The 25,649-nt window shown below is 31.3% G+C and overlaps 4 protein-coding genes across 6 annotated transcripts; 3 read left to right on the top strand and 1 right to left on the bottom strand.

Moving 5' to 3' along the window:
• The first annotated feature begins 40 nt into the window (after positions 1-40).
• On the top strand, positions 41-2,389 carry LOC105254308 (serine/threonine-protein phosphatase 2A regulatory subunit B'' subunit gamma-like). The gene is made up of 6 exons (XM_011262880.3): positions 41-138; positions 266-780; positions 939-1,264; positions 1,349-1,562; positions 1,645-1,772; positions 1,853-2,389. Exons 1-6 carry the CDS (start codon positions 87-89, stop codon positions 1,962-1,964), a joined length of 1,347 nt encoding a protein of 448 aa, XP_011261182.1. The 5' UTR covers positions 41-86; the 3' UTR covers positions 1,965-2,389.
• Positions 2,390-2,527: 138 nt separating this feature from the next.
• Positions 2,528-9,596, top strand: LOC105254305 (anillin-like). Of its 3 annotated transcripts, none has more exons than XM_011262875.3 (19): positions 2,528-2,638; positions 3,091-3,226; positions 3,591-3,708; positions 3,875-4,120; positions 4,453-4,628; positions 4,835-5,020; positions 5,242-6,090; positions 6,202-6,292; positions 6,393-6,640; positions 6,728-6,853; positions 6,953-7,131; positions 7,223-7,316; positions 7,381-7,621; positions 7,748-7,909; positions 7,996-8,222; positions 8,310-8,468; positions 8,565-8,787; positions 8,887-9,031; positions 9,178-9,596. In XM_011262875.3, exons 2-19 carry the CDS (start codon positions 3,209-3,211, stop codon positions 9,284-9,286), a joined length of 3,597 nt encoding a protein of 1,198 aa, XP_011261177.2. In that variant the 5' UTR covers positions 2,528-2,638; positions 3,091-3,208; the 3' UTR covers positions 9,287-9,596. The 3 variants fall into 3 exon arrangements, with proteins under 3 accessions (XP_011261177.2, XP_011261176.2, XP_011261178.2); XM_011262874.3 differs by having other exon boundaries at positions 3,872-4,120; XM_011262876.3 differs by having other exon boundaries at positions 2,531-2,638; positions 3,872-4,120; positions 5,311-6,090.
• Positions 9,597-11,632: 2,036 nt separating this feature from the next.
• Positions 11,633-24,435, top strand: LOC105254313 (anillin). The gene is made up of 18 exons (XM_025406972.1): positions 11,633-11,672; positions 11,753-11,878; positions 12,275-12,389; positions 13,018-13,190; positions 13,339-13,488; positions 13,550-13,678; positions 13,840-14,012; positions 14,094-14,205; positions 14,271-14,511; positions 14,588-14,731; positions 14,804-15,030; positions 15,116-15,274; positions 15,366-15,588; positions 15,692-15,836; positions 15,919-16,055; positions 20,419-20,577; positions 20,675-20,751; positions 24,365-24,435. The coding sequence occupies exons 2-15, from the start codon at positions 11,861-11,863 to the stop codon at positions 16,025-16,027; spliced, it is 2,118 nt and encodes a 705-aa protein (XP_025262757.1). The 5' UTR covers positions 11,633-11,672; positions 11,753-11,860; the 3' UTR covers positions 16,028-16,055; positions 20,419-20,577; positions 20,675-20,751; positions 24,365-24,435.
• LOC105254303 (endocuticle structural protein SgAbd-6) lies at positions 16,532-18,857 on the bottom strand. Its single transcript, XM_011262873.3, has 3 exons — positions 18,744-18,857; positions 17,506-17,750; positions 16,532-17,321 (listed from the first exon to the last, which is right to left on the bottom strand). The coding sequence occupies exons 1-3, from the start codon at positions 18,750-18,752 to the stop codon at positions 17,261-17,263; spliced, it is 315 nt and encodes a 104-aa protein (XP_011261175.1). The 5' UTR covers positions 18,753-18,857; the 3' UTR covers positions 16,532-17,260.
• Positions 24,436-25,649: the final 1,214 nt, after the last annotated feature.

The following is a 25,649-nucleotide window of genomic DNA, read 5'->3' as shown; positions in this document are numbered from 1 at the left end:
ACATTTTCGAACGCAACCCAGCGAGGCATCGAAGTGCAGGTGCAGGTGCAGTAGTCGAGGGACAACAACGCGTGGTGGATGTGTTTATGGATATGGAACTGAAAACTTTATTACGAAACTGCGCTTTAGCAAACAAACGTACGTATATATATATATAATTGCATTTTGTAACAAAAATAGCACTTCGCACATGTATTTATTTACACGACATATTAATAGGCTGAATGCGTTTATGTCCATGTGCTTATGTCATGTATTGTTTCAGGGGATGAAAATTCTCAAATCGAGGAGAAAGAGGATGAGTACTTTCAGAAAATGTATCAGCAGTGGAAAGGTGTAAAGGCAAGGGATAATGATACTACGTATAAAATTATACCAAAGTTTTATTTCAAGTTGCCGAAAGAGGATGAAATTTTACCACAAAAGTTACGCGAAGAGACGCGTGCCTTATTCTTGCAAAGACGCTCTCGACAATTGCTCGATAACAATGAACTGAAAGCATTGTATGTTTTGTTGGACAAATATCATAGTCCACCATTGTCAGGGGATGAGCAGTTAATTAATTACGAGGATTTTAAGAAAGTGGGTAAACTGGCAGGAGCAAAATGTAGTTCGTATTTTACCGCAGTTGTTTTTGCTAAACTACAACAAGGAGATCCACATGGTAGAATTAGCATTACGGCGCTATTCAATTATGTTATGCGAAAAGTTTGGTTACACCAAACACGGATTGGTCTTTCTTTATACGATATGACAGGACAAGGATATCTTAGAGAATCGGTAAGTTTTTCAAAATATAGACTTTTATCATATTCTTATCATCCTTATATTATATATTATACTATATATAATATATAATATATAATATATAATATATAATATACTAATATATTTATTTATGAGATTTTCTTAAATTTTAAATTTATTTACTTATACAGGATCTGGAAAACTATATTTTAGAATTGATACCAACGTTGCCGCAACTCGAAGGTCTTGAAAAATCTTTTCATTCATTTTATGTGTGCACAGCTGTGAGAAAATTTTTATTCTTCTTGGATCCTCTTCGAACTGGACGAGTTCGTATTCAAGATATTTTAACATGCAGTTTTCTGGATGATCTTTTAGAGTTAAGAGATGAGGACTTGCCGAAAGATTTACAAGAAGCAAATTGGTTTTCTGCACCATCTGCTCTTAAAGTATACGGACAATATCTTAACCTCGACAGAGATCATAATGGAATGTTAAACAAGGAAGAACTTGCTGGGTAATAAACTGAAAAATATGATAAATGCATTATAATATAAAATTATCACATATACAAAAATAAATTAAAAATATACTTACATAGGTATGGTACTGGTACTTTAACCGGTGTTTTTCTTGAAAGAATATTTCAAGAATGCTTGACTTACGAAGGGGAAATGGACTATAAAACCTACTTAGATTTTGTCTTAGCATTAGAGAATCGACATGAACCTCAGAGTCTTCATTACCTGTTTCGTATTCTTGATATCAACAATCGTGGTTATTTAGACACATTTTGTCTTAACTATTTCTTTAGAGTATGTATCCTGTATTTATCGTTGATTTAAATTTTTCGACAGATTTTTTGTAGTTTTCAATTAAAATAGACATGTTTTGCAGGCTATACAAGAACAAATGACAATGCATGGCCAAGAACCTGTTAGCTTTGAAGACGTTAAAGACGAAATATTTGACATGGTCAAACCAGCAGATCCATGTAAAATCACGCTGCAGGATCTCTTATCTTGGTATAAAATATTGTATACAATATATTATGATATAGAAAAATACATTAGCCTGCTAAATTGTAAAATATTCTGATTGCAAGTGGACAAGGTGACACGATGGTCAGTATTTTAATCGAGTTCCATGGTTTTTGGGCATACGAAAATCGTGAAGCCATGGCTGCTGATACCGGGGACGAATCATCTCATGTATGACGAAAAAAAACTACTATCCCAAAATATGATATAAATATTCCACGGGGATAACGGACTCCAATCTATCTGTTGACATGTTATATATAATTAAACCTATTTGTGATACTTCATATTTTATTTTAGTCAATAAAATTTTTATAATTTATAATTAGGAAGAAAAGTGCCTTAGATAATTTTGTGCTGCTTAATTTATTTTTAAATTAAACATTTCTTCGAACGATTTGTAATTCGAACCGTAAAAAATTTGAATTTTTAAATTTATAATTTATACGTATGATGTGAAAGGGCATTGGTCCCCCGCGGACCAATCGGGAAGCGCGATTTCAAACCGTTTGGTCAAAGCGTAGGATTACATCAGTAATGTACTATTAAATGTGAATAAGGTGTTTCATAAAAATCAGATTTCAATAAAGAATTAAAACGTATTCACATTCGTTCTCAATTGTAGGCATATTTATAAAAACCTGCACAAATTTTTATCTTAAATTTCTTTTTAATATGTTGCAGATAAAATAAAAAGAACAAGTTTTAATTATTTTGCTTAAGGGTGAGGAAATTTGTAGTTACGTCACTGCGCTGTAGCTTTTCGTTGCTTGGCGTCTCTACGCATCTCAGTCTTGACATGAAAGTGCGCGTCTGTTCATCACAATTTGCCACTGAATTAAAACGCTCAGGTTTGACATTTTCTTCTGACGAGAACTCTTCGCAATATTAAGTTTACTCGTTTTATCGTATGCATGTTTTCCCTTTCCTATTTAAAGCATGCATATACGTATATACATTCATTTCGTCTAAAAATACGAATGTAAGAATTGGAAAAGCGTAATCGGGTATAATCGTGGTGATATTAAAGGCGAATAATTTTATTCGTGCGAGAAAAATAAAGAATCATGTCTTTTCGCGAAGTAAAAAGTCATTTTTTGATGTATGTTTTTTGCGATACGTTTTTTATCTGTTTGACATATCAGACACGAGACTTCCCGAGAATCACCAGTGAGGATTCATTCTCCATCCGTTTTTCCCTCTCTCTCTCACTTTCTCTCTTTTGTCCCCCCCGTCGAGCAGTATGGCGCTTGTGTTTAAATCCAACGGTCAGAAATAAAGGTGGTCCTTTTGTACGTTGCAGGATAAAAGCCGCACCTCGATCCTTCGGTATCGTTTCAAGAAGAGTCTTTTTGTTTCGGAAATAAATTCTTGTTTCGTGAAGGAATTTCGGTGAAGGCAAACTTGGTTTCTCAAAATAAATGGAGCCTTTCGTACAAGTAAGAATCTTTTTTTCCTCTAATCAGATAAATACATATGAATACATATTGACATATCACGACGTAGTTACAATACCTTTATTATATTCATGAATGGTTTCTATTCAATCGATTTCTAAATAACATTTTTTTTTTTTTTGGAAGATATTCGATTGTGTGCAATATATTGAAATTATTATTATATTCATTTGTAGTATTTAAATGTCATTTCATGTTAGAAACATTATTATATCATTATTATCATTATTATATTATTATTATATCATTAAATATCAAAAGAGTATTTATTATAATGTGCACAAAAGTATTTCTTTATTATTTTTATTTTTATACTCCAATTATATATGTATATATTGATAAATAGCGTATGTTGGAACGTGCTAAAGCGCGGAGAGAGAAATTGAATGAACAATTAATTAATGCAGGACATGATATTAAAAAAAGTCCTTCAAAAGGAAATGTTCAGCTAGAACAACTAACAGGTAATATATTTATACATTCTTTTTTTAGATTTTTCATATATAATTTAAATAGTGCAGTTAAAAATATTTATTATATAATAAATCGCAAAGTTAAATGTATAAACTATTAACTTCTTATAGTCTTATATTGAGACAATTGCCATATAGCTTTATACTTATTCAGTAGCAGCAGCAGCAGCAGTAGTAAATGAAATTTCAGTCAAATCACCAAAAACAACAACAATAACAAATGAAATTTCAATCAAATCACCAAAGGCAACTGCAGCTAAAACTCCTATAAAATCTTCTGACATATTTCTTCAGCCTGAAAATGGTACATCTGAGAATAATGAACAAAATAATAAAGAAAATGATGAATTTGGGACATATAACGTGCGTTCCAAGTTGCAAAGACTTGGAAAATTATATTCTGGTAAATAGTAATTTTATATATAAAAAATTAAGTGGATATAAATTAGACACTGATTGATAGTAGTTTATATTTATCTTGAACCTTGTAGTAGATTCTAATTTTTTGTTGATATTTTCATATTTATACATTTATATCTTCATATAATTCATAGTATTCCCAAATTTGTTTACTAACAATGAATATATGAGCATGTCTAAAATATACATAATGGATAAAATATATATAATATGCATGATTACATTTCCTTTTTTATTTCTTTAATTCATAGGTTTATTTCTAGAGAATAATTATGTTAACTTTTATTAAATGAATATATAATTTGTCTTTTTCAGAGGATAATACTCTTGGATCCCCAATACATAGGACTGAAGAGAAATTCAATGCAGAAGAAATTGATACTGAACATAAACCGATTAAAAGAGGTGCTAGACTCGATCGATTAGCAGCTTTAGCTTCAACCATTAATAATTGGGAAGATGATTTATCGCATCCAATATTAAATTCAAAGGTATTTTACAATATTTATTTTAAAAGAATTTATATGTTGAGGTGTCAGTCATTTGGAAAAAGAATGAAGGGCGATGGAATAATAATAAAAGAATTAGAAACTGTGAAAATAAAAAAAAATTTTTTATGTAAAACAACAGAAAGAAGAGAAAATAGAATAACATATAGAATAAAAGTAATTAAATTTATACACAATTATTCTTATAGGCTAAACCAGTAAGTAACAAAACAGAAAAAATACAAGCCAAGTTTAATGAACAAGTTAAGAATGTAGAACCACAACCAAGCACAAGTGAAAATTACAAGTGGGTTGCTGTTAGTAATGGGACAAAAAGCAAAGATGCTAGTCCAGTTAAACAATTAAAGTGGGATAAAACTGTATTAGAAAATTTGGTAAAAAAATAATTTATTTTAATTTTCTCTTTAAAAGACGAAGGAGACTAAAGCTTTGTAAATTTCTTTGTACAATTGTTTATGCTATATAAATTTTTTTTTGTGTATTTTTTATATTATACTTTTCTATACTCTGATATTTTCGATAAAGGAAAAAAGAATTGGCAATTAGCATAAGAATTAGCATAAACGATTATATTTGGATAGCTAAACGTTTACAGGAGGCTCAAGGCTTTAGTCGTACGAAAAGCAATTCTCGCCTTGTGTATGACTATAAGCATTGTTCTCAGGGATCAACAAATGCGACGCCAAATCATTTATCACCTAAGAAACTCACGAGTAATGTTCAGATGGAAAAGAAGCGAATCTCATCTGAGAAATTTGATTGTTCACCGAGAAACAAGAATACAGAAGACAACACTAGCAATTCTAATACTCCCGAAAATATTGTGAAAGGCGCAAATACCAATAGCAGTTCTCGACTACCATCGAGAACTGGATTTAACGGCTCGCCAAAAACTTTAGTCCAATCATCAGGTTCAGTGTTAAGCAAAGCATCAATGTTCGAAGCTAAAAACATGGATACCAAGGCGAAAGATCCTACTCAAATGTCAGTCGCCGAAAGAATGGCGTTTTTTGAGCGAAACAAAGGAGAGGCACCACTAATACCAAAAGCACCGCTTACGATGTCGATACCGCCTAAGAAATTACAGGAGAGTAATAAGTTTAATATGCAATCAGGATCTAATATAAGTAATTTGGTTGTTCATGACGCGAATAATCGAAATGAGACTTCAAACAAAAGCTTCTCTGTTCTTGAACAACGTGCAGTATTTGAACAAGGTAGCAATAAAAACAAAGTAGGAGAAATGGAAAATCATATCTTACAAGCTACTAACGAGAGACAGCGTGAATTAAATATGCTGCGCTCGCGATTTAATAACAATAAGGAGATTGCTCGTGCCGCTGCTGGATCCTGTGTTAGAACGAGCGAAAGTAGCGAAGGAGGTGGCAAATCAACCTCCCCAAAAAGTTCGCCGATTTGTCCCGTGAAACCGACTCCTGCTCCGGTAAAACTAAATTTTATAACTTATAGGATATATATATATATATATATATATATATATATATATATATGTTTATATGTCATTAATTATAAATTATATATTTATCTAATATAGGATCACATCACTCCACCGCCACCACCGCCACTACCACCAACACAACCTGAGATTGTGTCATATCATAGTAAATCTTCGATAAAAAGACAAGGTAATAAAAAAACAGATTTCTTTTTTTAATTCTCATATTGTGTTTCTCGTGTATATAAAATATAATACTGATTCATTTTACTTCTTAACATATTTTACAGTTGTTGGAAGTCCACCTAAGGTTCAACATTCGAATAAAACTTTTTCCGATTCCAATGTTAAACGTATCCGTGTATGTATTCCGAAAACAGGATCCCTTTACCCAAATTTATCTAACATCGAAGTTACAGAAGAAAGTGAAGTTGATTCAGAATATACTATTGATAGTACCGAGCCTGTGACAGCTACTCTTGATGAGAAAACTGAAACTGAAAGCGAAACGACAACTGAAGCCGATTATTACATTCAGGTAAAATAAAAATAACCGAGTATATATTGAGAAATATTTTTATACATTCTTTATTTATATTATATATTTATTATGGGTATTTTGCAGAATAATGAAACTGATCAAGAGACTGAAAGTGATCGAGAAAGCACACAGAATTCATCTTTCGGACGCACGAGTTTAGGACGTACTGTTCTGAATGCGTTTAACGAACGCTCATTGTTTAATAAAAAGGTACAAGAATCATTCAATATTATACTCTAGATTATATATTACTCTAGATTATATATTATATAATTCTATATTATTAAATATTTTTTAATAATATTACAGAGATCTATAGAACCAGATCCAGATAGCACTACATCGGATATTTCAGCACTAGACGAAATGGATCAATATTTGGACGAGTGTCTCGACATGGAAGATAATAATGTGAAAGAGGAAGGTCCAACACCACCGAAAGTAAATAAAGGTGGCAGATCTCCATTAGTGACGCATAACAGTTTCAAGTATAATCAATTGCATATATTTTATAGATTTTAAGATTAAGATAAAAAAAAGTTTTTCGTTTTCTTTAAAAGACGATTTTTAATTTCACAGATATCGTTCACCTCTAAAAGATAGTTTAGAAGATGGTGGCAAATGCAAACCATTAGTACGCACTGTTAGTGCATATAGACGAGAACAATCTCAGGTAAGTTGAGATATTTTAATATATCTATGAATAAAAAATATTTATGGCATTTTTATAATTTTAGCTGACTAAAGCTCATTCAGCTTCAAAACCAGAAGCAGGATCAGATCTGGCTTCTGATATACAGAAATGTGAGGATGAATCAGTGCTGGTAGAAAATAAAGTGAAAAAATTATTGGACGAAGTTGTAACACAAAACAAGAAAATAGAAGAAGCTAGCAAAGCATTAAATTTATGCAAAGCTAGTATAGAATTTAATGGTTCTAGTGAACATGTCGGAGGTGAATGGGCTCTTCTTGTTGCCAGTAAGTTTTTATTTTTATGCAACATACAGAATTTTGTATATATTAGATATTGGAAGGATAGATAATATGCAAAATCTATTAAATAAATATTATAAACGTAAAAACTATATTCTTTTTCACATTTAGCCCGTAAACGACAAGCTGCATTGAATGAAGTGCAGAGACTAAAACGAGAAGGCACGTTAAGACCTGTCAAGGCAGGTTCACCAGATGTGGGGAGTGGAGCCTTATCAATTTCAGCGATTACATTATCACTGAAACCAGAATATATTCGACATATGGGTCTTGGTAAGTGTAAAGTAATATATAGTTTTATTATTGTGATAAAATATTGTGAAAAAACTGTTTTAAAATAATTGTATAAATTGTTGCAGATAAATATCTTCACTGTGTCTGCTTGATGTATCATTTAGGTGAAATGGTTGCCACTCAAGCAGCTACTGCTGAACCAGGTGACTCTTGCATTCGTTTCACTTCGATGTTGAAATTTGAAAATTTATATAGTGATTTTAAAATTGATGTCGAAGTGTATTCCTTGCAAACACAGCCAAAATTTTTGCCCCATGAAAAGAAGTATCACATTAATCATCATAACATAAAAGTAAGATCTTTATATATATATTTTTAAATTATAACACGTAATAAAATGTATAATAATGATTATATTTAATGTTGCATCTATTTACAGACGACAAATAAGACGCCAAAGAAAAAAAGTCAATTTGTAATGCCGGATATACAGAGTCCAGCTGGACCGCATGTAATCAGATCGCCTGCTTTTGAATTATCTGGAACTGCGACTATTACGATCAATGATATAAATTGTGAACAATTCACTTTGTATGGAGTATGTATATTGTGCATCTTTTTAATACGATAAAAATTTATATATAAATCTAACATGTATATAAGTGTTGATTATAATTATGCATTCTTTCATTAGGTCTCGCCGCATGCTCCTCTGGAAGGACTTCTACGAATGCGTGTATCGCGCAAACTTTCGGTATCGATAGAGCATCGCGGATTCTTGACACTTTTTGAGGATATTTCAAACTTAGGAGCTTGGCGTCGAAGATGGTGTTGGCTTAAAGACGCTAGACTTTACTTTTGGATACATCCTGAGGACGAACACAAGAAAAGTCCGATATCATATTTAGATTTAGAAGGTAATTCTATTTGAACATTTGATTGTAATTTTTCTGTATGCCTGGTTATTTTTTACTTAATTTCTGGATTTATCTATTCAATATGCTATGTATCTGTAGGTGTAATTACGAAGAATGTACAATTCGTAAATCGAGAGAAATGCGCTCGTCCCTATACATTTGTGTTGGAGACATCTAGACCAGCGCAACCCGGAGATGATAACAGTCTCATTATGAAGACGAATGGGATTGAAACCACAATACAGTATGTATCATTATTTTCCGGCTTATCATTAACATAAAATGAACTTATAATACTTAATACTATTATATTTATATATTATTTTTATATATTTATATATTTATTATTATTATATTTATATATTTATTATATTTATATATTATTTATAGGCACTTTTTATTAGCTGACACAAAAGAAGAAGGATTACAATGGATGTCGAAATTAAATAAAACTCTAAGTTTAATTAGAGCTTGGGGATTATTTAGAAATCCAGTTTAAACTTGTTAATCTCGAACAACGTATTCAGGTACGTTCAAATCGATTTTTGTGATAAGAAATGAGCAATGATTATGTATTACTTATTGAAATATATAGGATAAAGTGCTTCGTTTAACATATTTAGCAAAATAATTTTTATTCGTCGAGTTTAAGTACATGCATTTGTTAGATATATAACATGGTACAAATACGGTACATGGTTTAAATACGAATAATGCAAATATTACATATGAAAGGATTTGAAATATAGTAGAACTTTAGGTCAAGCTTGAATTTTCACATTCACAATATGTTTTACATATTTTTTCGAATAATAATGCTTTATTTTAATATAATTGTTTAATTGATTAATTGATTGATTTTTTACTAATTGATTAATTTAATGCAATTTGTAATCTTATACAATCTTAGATAGAGACATAATCTATGAAACAAAAACATTTGTTTAAAGATATACTTAATATCTTATTGATAATAACATTTATAAAAATAATATGTAATAAGCAAACAAAATTATGAAAATTTACCCGCTTAATTCTTATATCAATATATTTAATACATGCACATGTATATATTAAGTAATTGATATATACATTATATATATATATACATATATATATATATATATATATATATATATATATAGAATATATGTATATATATTAATTTATATTGATTTGAATTGCTTCTTGAATAATATTTTGTTTGCACTGAAAGAGGGACTTTGATATTATTGTAATTGTATTCCGATATTTTTATAGTATTATATACACATGAAAAAAATTGTAAATAGGCTAAATAGATTAATCTTCATTAACATAGTAATATTTATATGTGTAAAATTACAATTTTATATACTCATAATTAATTATGTATACAACTTGATTAATTATATATAGATAACTTATAATTATCCCTTAAGATTTAAAACCATAAAAAACTAATTGATAAAACGATAATTAAGGATATTTTTTTATAGCATAAGGATTATTAAGTACATATATATTCAACTCTTTTATATTTAATTAAATATATCCATCCTATCTCTACATAAAACGATTTCGTTTTTAAGTTTATATCTTTGAAAAATATTTTATAATATCTATTTGTAATTATAATTTAAGAAGCAGCAAAAAAATATAAAAAAATATTTAATACTTCATGATTTTAAGTAAGATCATATGTTATGCATATTTTACAATGTAAGATATCACGATCAATTTTTAGACAAAGACTACGTTCTTCGATATATGATATTCGATATTCAATAGAATATTTTATAAAACACATTCAATAAGAGTATTTTTTATAAATGTGATCTTTTGATGCTAAAAAGTGTTGAGCGTCAAATGAGAACTTATTCTTAAGGCGCATTTACATCTTGGCAGAAAAGCAGAAGCCAATCACAATTCGTGTATATAGTCACAATCGGTCTGTTCGTTTTAGCTGCACTGCTGCACTAGTGCAATTATAGTGAAAGAAAGTGGGTGTGTTTTGAGATCGCATCGCTACAGTAGCGCTACAGCTTTTTTGCTACAATTGTAGCAGAAAAAAATGGCGACCGCTACAATTGTAGCAGAAAGCCTTGAAACGTACTTTTATAGCGCTATTCAGACAGCACAAAAAGGCCAAAAGATGTCTTAAAGATGTCTTTAAGACGTTTTTAAGTCGTCTTTTAGATGTTTCTTGGACATATGTGCTGTCTGGGTACTATAGCGCTTTAATAACATGAAACATGCTTATGTAGCGCTATAGTAGCGCTACTGTAGCGATGCGACCCCGAAACACACCTAGTATGTATGTCTTTGCTAACTTATTGCACTAGTCCAGCAGTGCAGCTAAAACGAACAGACCTAATGAGTGCATCGAGAAGCACAACCCATCGACATATACACTGTACGCACTGGATTGAGCATCGCGATAGACCGGCGAGCGCCCGCTATAGAGAGAGAGAGAAAGATACTACATGGGAGCAACTCATTTGGCCTCGATGGGCGGGAACCAAAGTTACCAATGAGATACTAGCAAAAGAGACAGACATAGGCCTCTCTCGGGAGCGTCCCATTTGACCACGTTGCGATTGATCACAGCCAATTATATCAACCTGTGCCTAGGGTAACTAGCAACGATTAACCAATTAGAGAGTCCTATTTTAAATTGGCCAATTGGCGACGTGGTCAATCGGTTGCAATCCCCTCTCTCTCTACAGCGGGCGCTCGCCTGTTTATCGCGATGCTCAGACTGCGTTCGTTTTTACGATTTTAGCGCTGAAAGCATCGCTCTATCTTCGTTTGATATTCGATGTGCAATAAAGACAGAATGATGCGCGTAAGCGTACACAGCCTCAGTCCAGTGTATATGTCGATGCCTTCTCTCTTATCGAATAGTAAGGCGCCTATGTTTAAATACAACGGTTAGAAACAAAATACAGTAGTAGGTAGTAGATAGTTCTTTTGTACGTTGCAGAACAAAGACTACATCTCGATTCTTCGGAGTTATTTCAATAACTTTGTATTCGGAATAAGAATATTCATAAAGGAATTTCGGTGAAAGTAAAACGTGATTTTTCAAACAATGGAGCCCTTCATACAAGTAAGAAACTTTTTCATTTTAATCAGATCAATGCTACAGGATATTCACATAAACATATATATATTAATTTATTTCACGACATAATTACGATATCTCGATTATATCCATAAGTGGATTTCTACTCAATCGATCTCTAGATAACTTTTTTTTTTTAAGAAAGAAGTATGTTAAGCCATGTGTGGCAATATATTGAAATTATTATTATTATTATAAATTAATATTTATAATTAATATTATTTAAATGTCATTTTATATTAAGTAATATTATTATACCATTAAATATCAAAAGAATATTTATTAGTTATAATATTTATTATTATTAATATATGCATCAAAGTATTTTTCTTATTAGTATTATTTCTATTGTATATTATATATGTATATATTGATAAATAGCGCATGTTGGGACGAGCTGCAGCACAGACAGAGAAATTGAACGAACAATTAATTAATGCAGGACATGATATTAAAAAAAAGAATCCTTTGAAAGAAAATATTCAACAAATAACAGGTAATATTTTTTTCTATACATTTTTTTCTAGATTTTATGTATAAATCAAATAGTGCAGTTAAAAATATTTATTGCATAATAAATCACAAAGTTATATGTTATAATAAACAACTATTCGCTTTTCTTATAGCAAGATTTAATAATTTTATAAAATCTTCTGATATATTCCTTCAGCCTGAAAATAACACATCTGAGGATAATGAATAAAATAATAAAGAAAATGAAGAATTTGAAACTTATAATGTACATTCAAAGTTGTAAAAACTTGGAAAATTATATTCTAGTAAATAGTAGTTATATATAAAAATAAAATGAATATAAATTAAACACTGATTGATAATAGTTTATATTTGAGAATCTTGTAGTAGAGTCTTCTTTTGCTGATATTTCTATTTAGACACTTACAACTTCACATAATCCATAGTATTCCTATATAAATTTATTCACTGATAAAAAATATATGAGCATGTCTAAAATACAGGCTAAAATATATACATAATATGCACGATTGCATTTCCTTTCTTATTTCTTTTTTAATTTTTTAATTCATAGATTTATTTCTAGAGAACAAATATGTTAACTTTTATTATATGGATATATAAATGAATACATAATTTGTCTTTTTCAGAGGATAATACTCTTGGATCCTCAATACATAGGACTGAAGAGAAATTCAATGCAGAAGAAATTGATATAGAACATAAATCGATTAAAAGAGGTGCTAGACTTGATCGATTAGCAGCTTTAGCTTCAATTAACAATTGGGAAGATAATTTATCGCATCCAATATTAAATTCAAAGGTATTTTACAATATTTATTTTAAAAGGAGAACTTATATTGAACTGTCAGTTATTTAGGAAAAAATTAGAGAGCAATGGAATAATAAAAAAGAAAGTAGAAACTGTAAAATATTTCTATATTATTAAATATTTTTTAATAATATTACAGAGATCTATAGAACCAGATGGCATTATATCGGATATTTTAGCACAAGATGAAATGAATGAATATTTGGATAAGTGTCTAGACATGGAAGATACTCTTAATGAGAAAATTGAAACTGAAAGTGATCATCGAATAATCACCGATTATACTCAGGTAAAATAAAAATGATCAAGTATGTATTGAGAAATATTTACACATTCTTGGATATTTGTAGAATGATGAAAATTATCAAGAGACGAGTGAAAGTGATCGAGAAAGCACACAGAATTCATCTTTCGGACGTACGAGTTTAGAACGTATTGTTTTGAATGTGTTCAACAAACGCTCCTCATTTAATAAAAAGGTATAAAAATCATTTAATATTATACTCTAGATTATATGTATATTTCTGTATATTATTATATATAATAATATATATATATATATATATATATATATATATATTATTATATATAATATTTATTTTATATTATTGTATAATAATATTTCTTAATCATATTGCAGAACTTTACAGGATATTTAGATAGCACTACATCAGATATTTCAACATTAGATGAAATGGAGCAAAATTTGGACGAATATCTCGACATGGAAGATAATGTGAAAGAGGAAAGTTCAGCATCACCGAAAATAAATAAAAGTGTCACATGTCCATTGGTGGCATGTAATAGTTTCAAGTACAGTCAATTGCATATATTTTAGATTTTACTAAAATGAAAATTTTGTTTTCTTTAAGAGACTATTTTTAATTTTTATAGATACATAGATTATAGACATCATTCACCTTCAAAAGAGAGTTCAAAGAATGATAGTAGCAAATGCATACCATTAGTACGCACTGTTAGTGAATATAGACTAGAGCAATCTCAGGTAAGTTTAAATATTTTAATACAGCTATGAATATAGGAAATATTTGACATTTGACATAATTTTAGTTGACCAAAACTTATTCAGTTACAAAATCAGAAACGGAATCAAATCTAGATTCTGATGTAGATAAATGTGAAGATGAATTAATGTTAGTGGAAAATAAAGTGAAAAAATTAATGGACGAAGTTGTCATACAAGACAAGAAAATGGAAGAAGCTAGTAAAGCATTAAATTTATGCAAAGCTAGCATAGAATTTAATGGCTCTAGTGAATATGTCGGAGGCGAATGGGCTCTTCTTGTTGCCAGTAAGTTTTTTATTTTAATACAATATGCAGAGTTTTGTATATAAATGTAAACACTATATTTTTTTTTCACATTTAGCTCGTAAACGACAAATTGCATTGAATGAAGTGCAGAGACTAAAGCGGGAAGGTACGCTAAGACCTACCAACACAGAGTCACCAGGTGGAATCTTATCAATTTCAGCAATTACATTATCATTAAAACCAGAATATAAGGATCTTGGTAAGTATAAAGTAATGTACAGTTTTGTTGTGTGAAGAAACTACATTAAAATAATTGTACAAATTATTGCAGATAAATATCTTTACTGTGTCTGCTTGATGTATCATTTGGATGAAATGGTTAGCACTCAAGCAGCTACTGCAGAACCAGGCGATTCATGCATTCGTTTCACTTCAATGTTAAAATTTGAGAATTTGACTAGTGACTTTAAAATTAATATTGAAGTATATTCCTTGCAGACACAGCCAAAATTTTTGCCACATGAAAAAAAATACCATATCAATCTTCATAACATAAAAGTAAGATCTCTATATATATTTCTTTAAATTGTAATATAATAAAATGTGTGGTAATGATTATATTTAATATTGCATTCATTTATAGACGATAAATAAGACGCCAAAGAAAAAAAGTCAATTTGTAATGCCGGATATACAGAATCCAGCTGGACCGCACGTAATCAGATCGCCTTCTTTTGAATTATCTGGAACTGCGACTATTACGATCAATGATATAAATTGTGAACAATTCACTTTATATGAGGTATGTGAATTATTTAATATGACGAAAATTTATAACTAATTTAACCTAACATGTACATATACAACCATTGATTCTGAATTCTTTTATTTAGACTTCGCAGCATGCTCCTCTGGAAAGACTTCTACAAATGCATGTATCGCGCAAGCTTTCGATATCGGTAGAGCATCGTGGATTCTTGACACTTTTTGAGGAAATTTCTAACTTAGGAGCCTGGAGTCGAAGATGGTGCTGGCTTAAAAACACTAGACTTTATTTTTGGATACATCCTGAAGACGAACACAAGAAAAGTCCGATAACATATTTAGACTTAGAAGGTAATTCTATTTGAACATTTGATTGTAATTTTTCCGTGTGTGCCTGATTATTTTCGACTTAATTTCTGGATTTATATATTCGATATATGGTATATATATGTAGATATATTTACGAAGAATGTACAATTCGTAAATCGAGAGAAATGCGCTCGTCCCTTTACATTTGTATTGGAGACATCTAGACCAGCGCAACCCGGAGATGATAACAATCTCATTATGAAGACGAATGGGATTGAAACCACAATACAGTATGTATCATTACTTTCGGTTTGTCATTATTAACATAAAATGAACTTATATTACTTAATATTATTTATATATTATCCACAGGCACTTTTTATTAGCTGACACAAAAGAAGAAGGATTACAATGGATGTCGAAATTGAATAAAACTCTAAGTTTAATTAGAGCTTGGGGATTATTTAGAAATCCAGTTTAAACTTGTTATTCCCGAGCAATGTATTCAGGTACGTTCGGATCGATTTTTGTGATTGTTTATTGAAATATATATAGGATCAAGTTCCTCGATTAACATACTTATAATAAAAAAATTTTATTCGTCGAGTTTAAACACATGGTATTTGCATTTGTTAGATATATAAATGATACAAATGTTTAAATACAAACAATGTATTACATGTGAAAGGAAGGAATATAGTATGACTTTAGATCAAGCTTGAATTTTTATATTCGCGATATGTTTTGTATATTTTTTACGAATAATATTGAATTATGTTAATATAATCGTTTAATAGATTGATTGAATGATTTTTTTAGTAATTGTCTAATTTGATGCAGTGTCTAATCTTATATATTTAAATATTTATATTGAATATTCAATATAAATATATATTATCATATATATTATCTTATATTGTTTTATATTACATTTGGAACAACATTTTGTTTGCACCGAAGAAGGGATTATCATATTAATTTCATAGAGGTTTTATAGAGATTTATTTTCACAAATTGCATTTTGTAAATTCATACAATAGATATGTGTATAAAAAAATCATGTTGTATATGTAAGAAAAAAACGTAGGTACCGCGGCGGTTCAAATGAGTACTGTACCTCCATCGCCTTCATAAAATATAATCGCAAACGAAACTTCTCTCGTTTGCTAGCAGTTTAAAGGAAAACTGATAAAATAATACGTACTGCCGGCATGCGAGTTTATCCTCGAGATACGCGAATGCATACAGACAGATACAGCTCGTTATCATATTTCTCGTAATACATGCGAGTACTTTTTCTGCGAATGCATTGACAAGAAATAGAGAGTATAAAATAATTTTACATTAAAACTATATTTGCAGAATTATCTTTGTTCGATGAATTATTTATAAGAAGCATTTATATACTAGAGAACAAATTTTCTGTCCTACATAATTATACGATTGTTATCGACATTTTAAACAACATTGTGTATTATACGTATTTTACAATGCAAGGTATCGCGATCAATTTCGCAGAATTCGCGTGAATGAAGATCGGCAATAGGTCGCACATTTCTGATCAATTATTTTCTTGACGCTTCTTTTGTATCTGTTTGTATGTACATCGGTGAGTCGCGTGTCTCGTGTAATAAAGTATCCTAATACTCGTATGTAATTACACGAATATGTCGATGATCGAAGAATCTTAATTAGAGTGTAATTTCATGTCCGCTTACTTTGCGACGAGATTGATAGAAGGATGAAATCCGGTCTCATCAGCGGTATAATCGACTCTGTAATCGGAAAGAGTGCGAAAGATTAATTTTATATAATGTAATTGTCGAAAAACATAACATTGTTCAAACGAAACAATCTCGCAGATTATTGTATTCTAATGACTTTTAAATTAGGTTAATCAACGTATAAAAGATGCTTTGTTACATAGAATAACTTATTCATTATAATGATTTTCAATACTTGTATGTATGTCCGTCTGGCGCGATGAAGCTGAAGCTTCCTACAACGCTAAGTGCCTCGTTATCGGTGCCTTCATTCTTCAATTCGGCCGTTTCCTCTCTCTTCTGACCGTCGCTCTGTTCATAGCTGAAGCGATATCCACCTACTCCTATATTATTCACCTCTTCCTGTTTCACGATCGTGATATCGTTTGGATTCTGCGGTGCCGCAAGAACGCCAGCTAAAAGCGCCAAGATGACGAGGACCTGTGTAAAAAAAGGACAAAATCATTTTACTGAAAAAAGGACAAAATCATTTTACTGAAAAAAAGAAGAACAAGAAGACAAAATTCCTATCGTTTTTTTTTGTATTAAGATATATCGTTTTATTCGTTTAATATTATGCAACGATATGTTTAGATATTTATTGTAAGATGAAATATTGTTTTCGAATGTACATAGATAACGTATGCGAAGGCATAATAATCGTGTTTTGACCATTTCTCAGAATCTGACCTTTCGGCGTCAGTATTACATTATTGCCTCACAAAATTAAGCCAGGATATTGTAATCGATTTCATGGAAAACGAAGTGAAGAGCCAATTCTTTCAGAGATATATACAGGATGTTTCAGAGCTTAATCGTGATCATTTTTGTCAATTTAAAGAAGCGATATTTATTAATTAAAATATCCCGCGAGTTTTTGAAGTACAAATGATAAGATGATATGTAAACTAAAAATGTTGCACGAGCTAAGATTCTCTGACAATGAAATTAAGCAATTAAATTTTATTAATCATTTTATTAATCATAAATTCGAATTTGAACTTTTATCATTTGAAATTTTAATATATTCAAAATTCGATAATTTAAAAATGCTTAATTTTGAATATCACTTGTATGATGTTTTTCTCGAAATTTCCTTCGAGAAAAAAATGTACAAGATTGCCGATTATCGGGTACCCTGTAGACATCCTGTAGACGTTCTCTCGTGACTTTTAGCGTTTGTCACGCGCTGAGAAGTGTGCGTAATCACACGCGCGCACAAATATCACAAAAATCCTCTTCACTTTCACTGTTGCGCAAAAATTGGGAGGCTGCGTTTCTCGGACACCCGGTCCCGAAATATCTGTGTAACCCTCGATTCAATCCGCCCGTCCCCTCGCATCCTCCTGACTAAAAAAGTCTCGATCGCGCCGATAAATTGCATCGATGTATGTATCTCGATCTGAGATCTCGATCTTTCCAAGATCCACCCACCGTCTTCATCGCGCTCAGGTTCCTTTGTGGTTCCTTCGAACGATTTTAAAACGACGGCGGCCCTTCGTCTTTTTAAACGACGACCGATACGTGGATTACCAAGGAATCCTAATGCGCATCTCTTTATATAGGCGGAAAATCGCAATGTACCGATGTACGTACCCCCCACCTGTGTATGTAGCAGCTTTGACAGAGATTCGCGGATGAGTCTCTCCCGCGGTTGCATCCCGGCCAGGTTGCATCCGCGATACGACCAATGATGCGATCACTATCAGATGTTGCAGACCACCTTGTATGCTGTATGGTGTCATAATAATTTACACTACGTTGCTAAATTGAATGACTCTGAAAGGAGAAGAAGAAAAAGCTTTGAAATGCCAAATATGTATATCTTCTTTATGTATATCCATCTAATGAAAAAAAATATCATTGATATGATGTTAGAACAATATTATATGATACTTGAATATGTAACATTTTTGCTTACTGTGAACAAACTTATTTATAGTTAAATATTAAGTGTTTAATTTTTATATTTGTTTAATATTAATTTTTTTAAATATTATCCTAAAGTTTAGGATAACATTTAAAATAAATATTTCTGTAATAATATTTCTAAAATACTTTTACATATTCGAAATTACTATGTTATCAAATAATGTTTTTTCCATTTGCTATATGTATTTGTATATAGATTGTAGAAGGTTTTTTGATAAAATAATTAGTAGTATAGTTTGCGGAGAAAAATAACGGCAACAAGTTTCTCTCAATTAATATTATTCGCATATAATTGTTACCAAGAATTCTCTATATGATGACATCTCGTACAAAGATAAAAAATCAAATATAAATATATTTAAAATTGCACAGATTATATAAGCCGTTAGTTTTCCATACACGCAAATAAAAATGTCATTCGTTAAATGTGCCTACGCGAGGTCAACAAAAACGTAATTCAAGTTGCTTCTATCTCGCGTTTTCTAAGCTCACTGATATTTAACTATCTTCGTGAAGAATCATCACGCTAAAAGAATTAGTATTGATTGACGTTATGTTTGCGCACATCTACGCGATGCGTAAATCTTTAACGTGTATAATTATTTTTGAATTAAATATCGTAGCGTTAACAGTATCGTGAATACGTTTTTCAATAATGTATTTGTGCGTTTAGATGTTACGCAACATCTATTACGAAACAAACACGTTCGTTTATTTGTATGCATTAATTCACCTATTGTTCATTCAGGTGCAAATCATTCTTGATATGATGCTTTGAAATATTTTCCATAGAAGGAATCACTGTCAAGGGCAACTCGTCTCGTCGAGACGATTGTTCCCGTTCTCTCATATTACAATGCGGCGATTTTCATCGCTGTATCTAATCTTTATTCGTCTCTTACACCACACATTGACACGATAATTTTATAAATCTAGTTATCTTTCTCTCTTTCTTTTTCATTGCGTCATTTAAAATTCATTGTTAATTTTCAAGAGATTAAATGTAGCTTTGATATATCGCACAGAGATGTAATGGTATCTGTTCTATAGATTAAGTAGAAGATTAAGTAGATTAAGTAGAAGATGCTCGATGGATTTTAATATTTTTTAATTTCATGGATTTTGTTATTGTGAGATGTAACTGTAGATTTTCAGCTCTCATTTCTTTCTTTTTCAGATTTGATGCAACTCGAACAAGGCCATGGTCATGCAAGGTGCAAGATGCACTCTCTCAGTCGACCCGATCAAAAATGTGAAAGCCAAAAACTCATGATACCAGGAGATTCCGGCAACGAATGGCGATTTCATTGGCCAGAGGCGACAGACATATTATACGGTACGTCCTTGGTCATTGTGACATTTGGTTTTCTCGAAGTTGTACGTGCGCCGGAGGAAAGTTGATGACGTAACTATCGGTGACCTTGCCATTTCAGAAGATGCGACGGCAAAACGCTTGAGGAGGAGAAGACCTCCAACTCCAGGAGACCTATCGGTCTCTTTTCCGTTGATGGTACTCTCTTTCTCTCTTTTTTTCCTCTTTTCCCTCTCTTTCTTTTTTTCTTCCAAAATATTTTAATTGTCCCCTTATACAGAAATGTAGCGGATATTCTTGGAAATCACGCAATCGGAAGATTTCTGAATATTAGCTAATCGTCATTGATGCTCATATATAAAAATATCTTCGACATATTTTATGCAAGAATAAACTTGTATAAATAAATCTTACAACATCGAGGCAACATTGTTTTTCGTTACAGTGGGAGAACCTTAGAGAATAAAATTACGAGAAAATATCATATAAAATATATATAATAATTATATATATTATATATAATTTTCTTGACGTCTCTGAATTTTTTCTTGGATATGAACAATGTTATCTCGATATAATGCAAATTATTTGCTGCTTACAACGCAAAAATACTCGTTTCTGCCGTCTTAATGTTGAAACAGTTCTCTTTTCATCTTTATATTTTTTGTACGTGAGAAAGTCAGTGCACGTCACGATTCGCAATCGTAAACGTGGACTCCGACTGATTGTACATTGATTATGCAAAGATCACGAAGAAGACCAAATCTCTCTCTCTTTTTGGGTCGAACTGCACGATTCGTTTACATATCAATAAGTACAGCGAGAAATTTGCGGTTATGTCAATTTAAATTTATTTAGATTTTATCTTATAATATAATTACACCATCATTAATTATTTTTCAGATAAACGCTTTCATATCAAAATTGATACAATTTTTGCGTGAAATGTTTTGCGCCATCAAAAATCTGTGTATAAATATCATTGCGCATAGACATAAATATTCGCTCAGAAATGATTCTCAAAGAAATAAGAAAACTTGTAACCGTACGATATTGTCAGCTTAATGAGCAATTACATCTTTAAAATACACAGGGTAACTAATTGCATTCGTAAGCGCAACAAATCACTTCATTTTACTCGCTTTAGCGAGAAATTTTATTTGATTTCTTACGTCAACGCAAAGACATTACAACTACTATAAAATTCTAAACTTTAATATTTATCAATCTTCTCAAGTCAAGGTTCTGCTTCATTAGTGTCATCATTATGAAACATTCATAATTAATCAAGCAATATAATGATTCAATTCTAAATTCCTGAGGGAATCTAAATGTTTAAAAATTGAGTTTTTATTAGAAAAAAAAAATATATATATATTTTTTAAAATAAATATTTGATATCAAAGACGAAGCCTCTGTTAAGAGATTAAGAGTCATTTGAAAAAAAGTGATTTGTAAGTTTGCGCTATTACGTTGCTAAAAAAGTTTCGTTAATTCTAATAAGGAAGGAGTACATCGAAATGTCTCCCAATTAAGAAAAGCGCCGCAATTTCCGTGTACAGAGAACAAATTTGCGTTCCTTCTCTGAGAGAAATCGGCGATGAATGACTTATGACGGGGCGGTAACAAAGGATATAAGCATCTGCAGGCGATAGCTAGAAATTATGCAATAAAGGACCTTTTCTTCTGCTCTTAGTATGGTATTGTGTGTCGGGTTACAACCTTAAATTCCAGGTGAGGACATGCGGGATATTAAATTTTATAAGAAACCTGTCTATCGAAATATATATAATTGATTACTTTAAAATTATGCAACAGATAGATACAAACTTTAGCCTGACCAAAAGAGATAAAAGTTTAGAACATTTGTATACATATAATCTTTTTGAACATATAAATTTATAAAAGGATTTATTAAAAAATTATCTAGAATTAGAGAATTAAAATAAAATTTAATAATTTTAATTAATGTCAATAAAATTGAAAGTAAAAGATTTACAGATTTAGAAATCTATACATTTTACGTTAGTTTTTATCATTTTTTAAAATTTATTTAATTTTTGAAGAAAAACAAAAACATTGGTCATTTGTATTAAACAACACGCAATCAATTTTCTTTGAGTCTTTATTTGGGAACAGGTAAAAAAACACAAATTAGAAGTTTGTGTTCAGCTACTGATTGAATGCCCGTCGCCGGTGGCGATTCAATGAATTTTATATAAATATATTAACATGACGAGTCATCTTTATTTCTTAATGGACTATCGACATCCTTTTTCGATTTATTATAATTGGGAGGATTGAATGAGTGCTTTTAACACGTTAACACAAGGTCGATATTCAATAATATATGCTTGAAGACAGAATGCATTAGAGATGTAATCAAGATTTCGGGAAAACGACATCGATTTAACGAGGCGATTTACGAACTTCGGCGTATCCAAGGACACTGCAATAAGCGTAGCCCGATTTGCGTTAGATGCGTTTGTAGCTGTTGTTAAAAAAAAAAGTCGCGAAAGCGAGTAAATGTCAACGAGTTGACTAGCTCTTTCTCTCTTCTTCTTAATCACCACTACCGCTTTATGTATTCACTTTGCCGATCATTCGCGCACGCCGGCAATATGTTCGCGACAGATGTGTTTCGCGATCCTCACGATATTACGCACATCATTGTTCATTTTTGCTATTTTGCCAATTTGTAGATTCTCTATTTCTCCATCTTCTTTTTTAAATTTATTATTTTTATTCTCTTTTATTTCTTCATACAATTTTTTTTAGGTATGTGCAGATAGCTGAAAAACAGAAGATAGATCCAGATTCGATTGGAAGCACTTAAAATTATTAGCGGAAATTAATTATTAAGATCAAGGACAAATCAAAGTTAGAAATACTTTCAATAATTGAAGCGTAAATAAATGGAAAGATTGACCGCTTTTGGTCGCTTCAGAAACGTATCCCTCTTGCTTCAATCGCGTAATCGAGTCACTGCAAAGGTCGCAGACTGCAATCTACGTGAGAAACAGCAACGAGTCTCGCGCAATTCGGTCAATATCGTCCTGAAGTCAAATGTCGGACAAAATTGCATTTCCGCGTGTGCGATTCCAAGTTGGATCACGGGATGAGGCAAGTGTCAGCGTCCACCACTGCTGGAATCGATAGAAAATTACAACGATCGCCCTCAATGATGTATCCGTCTTGTCTTTACGATGTGTATTTCCACGATTGCGAGAGCCACGATTCATTTACCATTCCAGTCTTTCCTCTTTGAGGAAAAGTTCACGGCAGGTTGTCAGCAATAATGAATGCGAATCTTTTGCATTACAAGAATTCTAAGAAATTGAAAAAACATTAATAGTGATCGATAATTTTCCGATGACTTTTTAACGTTCCTCTTTGCGACATTCAAAGGTAAAGCATACGGTGCTTCATAAGTATTATGCACGGATGATTAGACATATCTTCTAGTTGTTTTTATATGTAATTACAAACTAAAGGTCGGGGGTAGTAATAGACAGAAGGTAATACTGAGAGGAAGTGTTAATAAGTATAATGAAAATTGAGTAAAAAAAACAAACAAATAAGAATAGATAAATTAAAATTTTAATTACGTATCCTATTCGAATTCTTTAGAATATGTAAAAATTTTTTCTGCAATCTGACCAAACCGGCTTGAAGAATGACTTTATGAACATCGACATAAATCATAGCTAATCGAGGACGAGAGAGTATTCCTAGCAATTTTAATTTGTCCTTGATCTTAATTAATTTTCATCATGCTTGGAGAATTTAATCAGATTTTTTTATTTTTAAGATGCACTTGGATTTCGAATCAGATGCGTGATAATAAGTGAGAGATGAAGAGCGAAAGATGAAGAAGAACATCATCTAGTCTGCGTTTGATCAGAATGTCCATATATTCGGCATTGATATTTTTCCGAAGATAAACCATTGTTTGCTTCGTCAGGTATGTAAATCTCCGCGTTAAGTGGCACAGCGTGAGTTTTCCGGATCGCTTTGCGCGAGAAGAATTGTGTGAACGCAATTATCTTGTTTCTACATCTCTTGTTTTCTCGTGACTTTGTTAATCACGTTACCGCGCTTCTTCCGTTCATCAATGTCTGCTTGATGAATTTTTTTCGGTATGCGTGGAGTGAAAAACGTATATATCTAATATTATGCAATCTTTTTTTTACAGATTCACATAAGATTATCGACGCAATACAGAAAATACGTACACGTACGAACATCCGTCTCGTAACGATATAATTTAAGACGAGATCTTCTTTTATCGAAAGGCTCACCTTTCGCGGTGCCAGCTACTATTTACTGCCACCTTTAAGCAACCTCTCTGCGTATCTCTATAGGAGGTCACATCCTGCTGGTATAATTATCTTATCTGGCTACATTATCCGCGAGGAAATCTCGCGTGAATTATGAGGATATCATCGATAATCATTCGTGTTGCGTGTACATAAAATGCCCGATTCGCACCTTCGACACGTAACCATCATGTGGTCCATCGCGAGGTAAGTCAATCGACTTGTATGTACGCAGCAGGATATACGAAGGATACGTAATTCATAAGCCACACTCAGTGCACAAAGTCAGTAGTTTGCAATAGAAATGGTCAGACGCGATTGAGAGAGAAGCTTGCTTTGCTACGGCGTGAATTTTTAAATTATAGAAATGATAAAAATTCAAGATTGTGTTTATTATAGTCAAAATTTAAAATAATAAATTTTATTACGTATCCTCAAGTTTGAAGAAACTTTGCTTTTCGGAATTTTAATTCAAAATTAAAAAGAACAAACGAGACACTCAATATTAATTATTAAGGAAAGAGATAAAATTTATAGAGAATTTTATTTATATATTTATAGAGAAATTTATAGAGATAAAATTTATAGAAAGGTACTGATTAAGAATTCTACATTTTTGTCTATTTTTGTTTTATGGAAAATTCAATGCTGTATCAGCTACAGATCATTCACCATCGAAGCATCTGATAGAATCAGAATCGCGCGGCGACGACTTCGCTGTCGTTTAATGTAAGCGCGTCCACGGGCCCGTTTGTTTGTCGACAGCATAGTGGCATT

This window comes from Camponotus floridanus, unplaced genomic scaffold (assembly GCF_003227725.1).
Source record: "Camponotus floridanus strain SB8 unplaced genomic scaffold, Cflo_v7.5 scaffold1, whole genome shotgun sequence".
NCBI classification, from domain to species: Eukaryota; Metazoa; Arthropoda; class Insecta; order Hymenoptera; family Formicidae; genus Camponotus; species Camponotus floridanus.
This window is presented reverse-complemented; position numbering and strand designations above follow the sequence as displayed.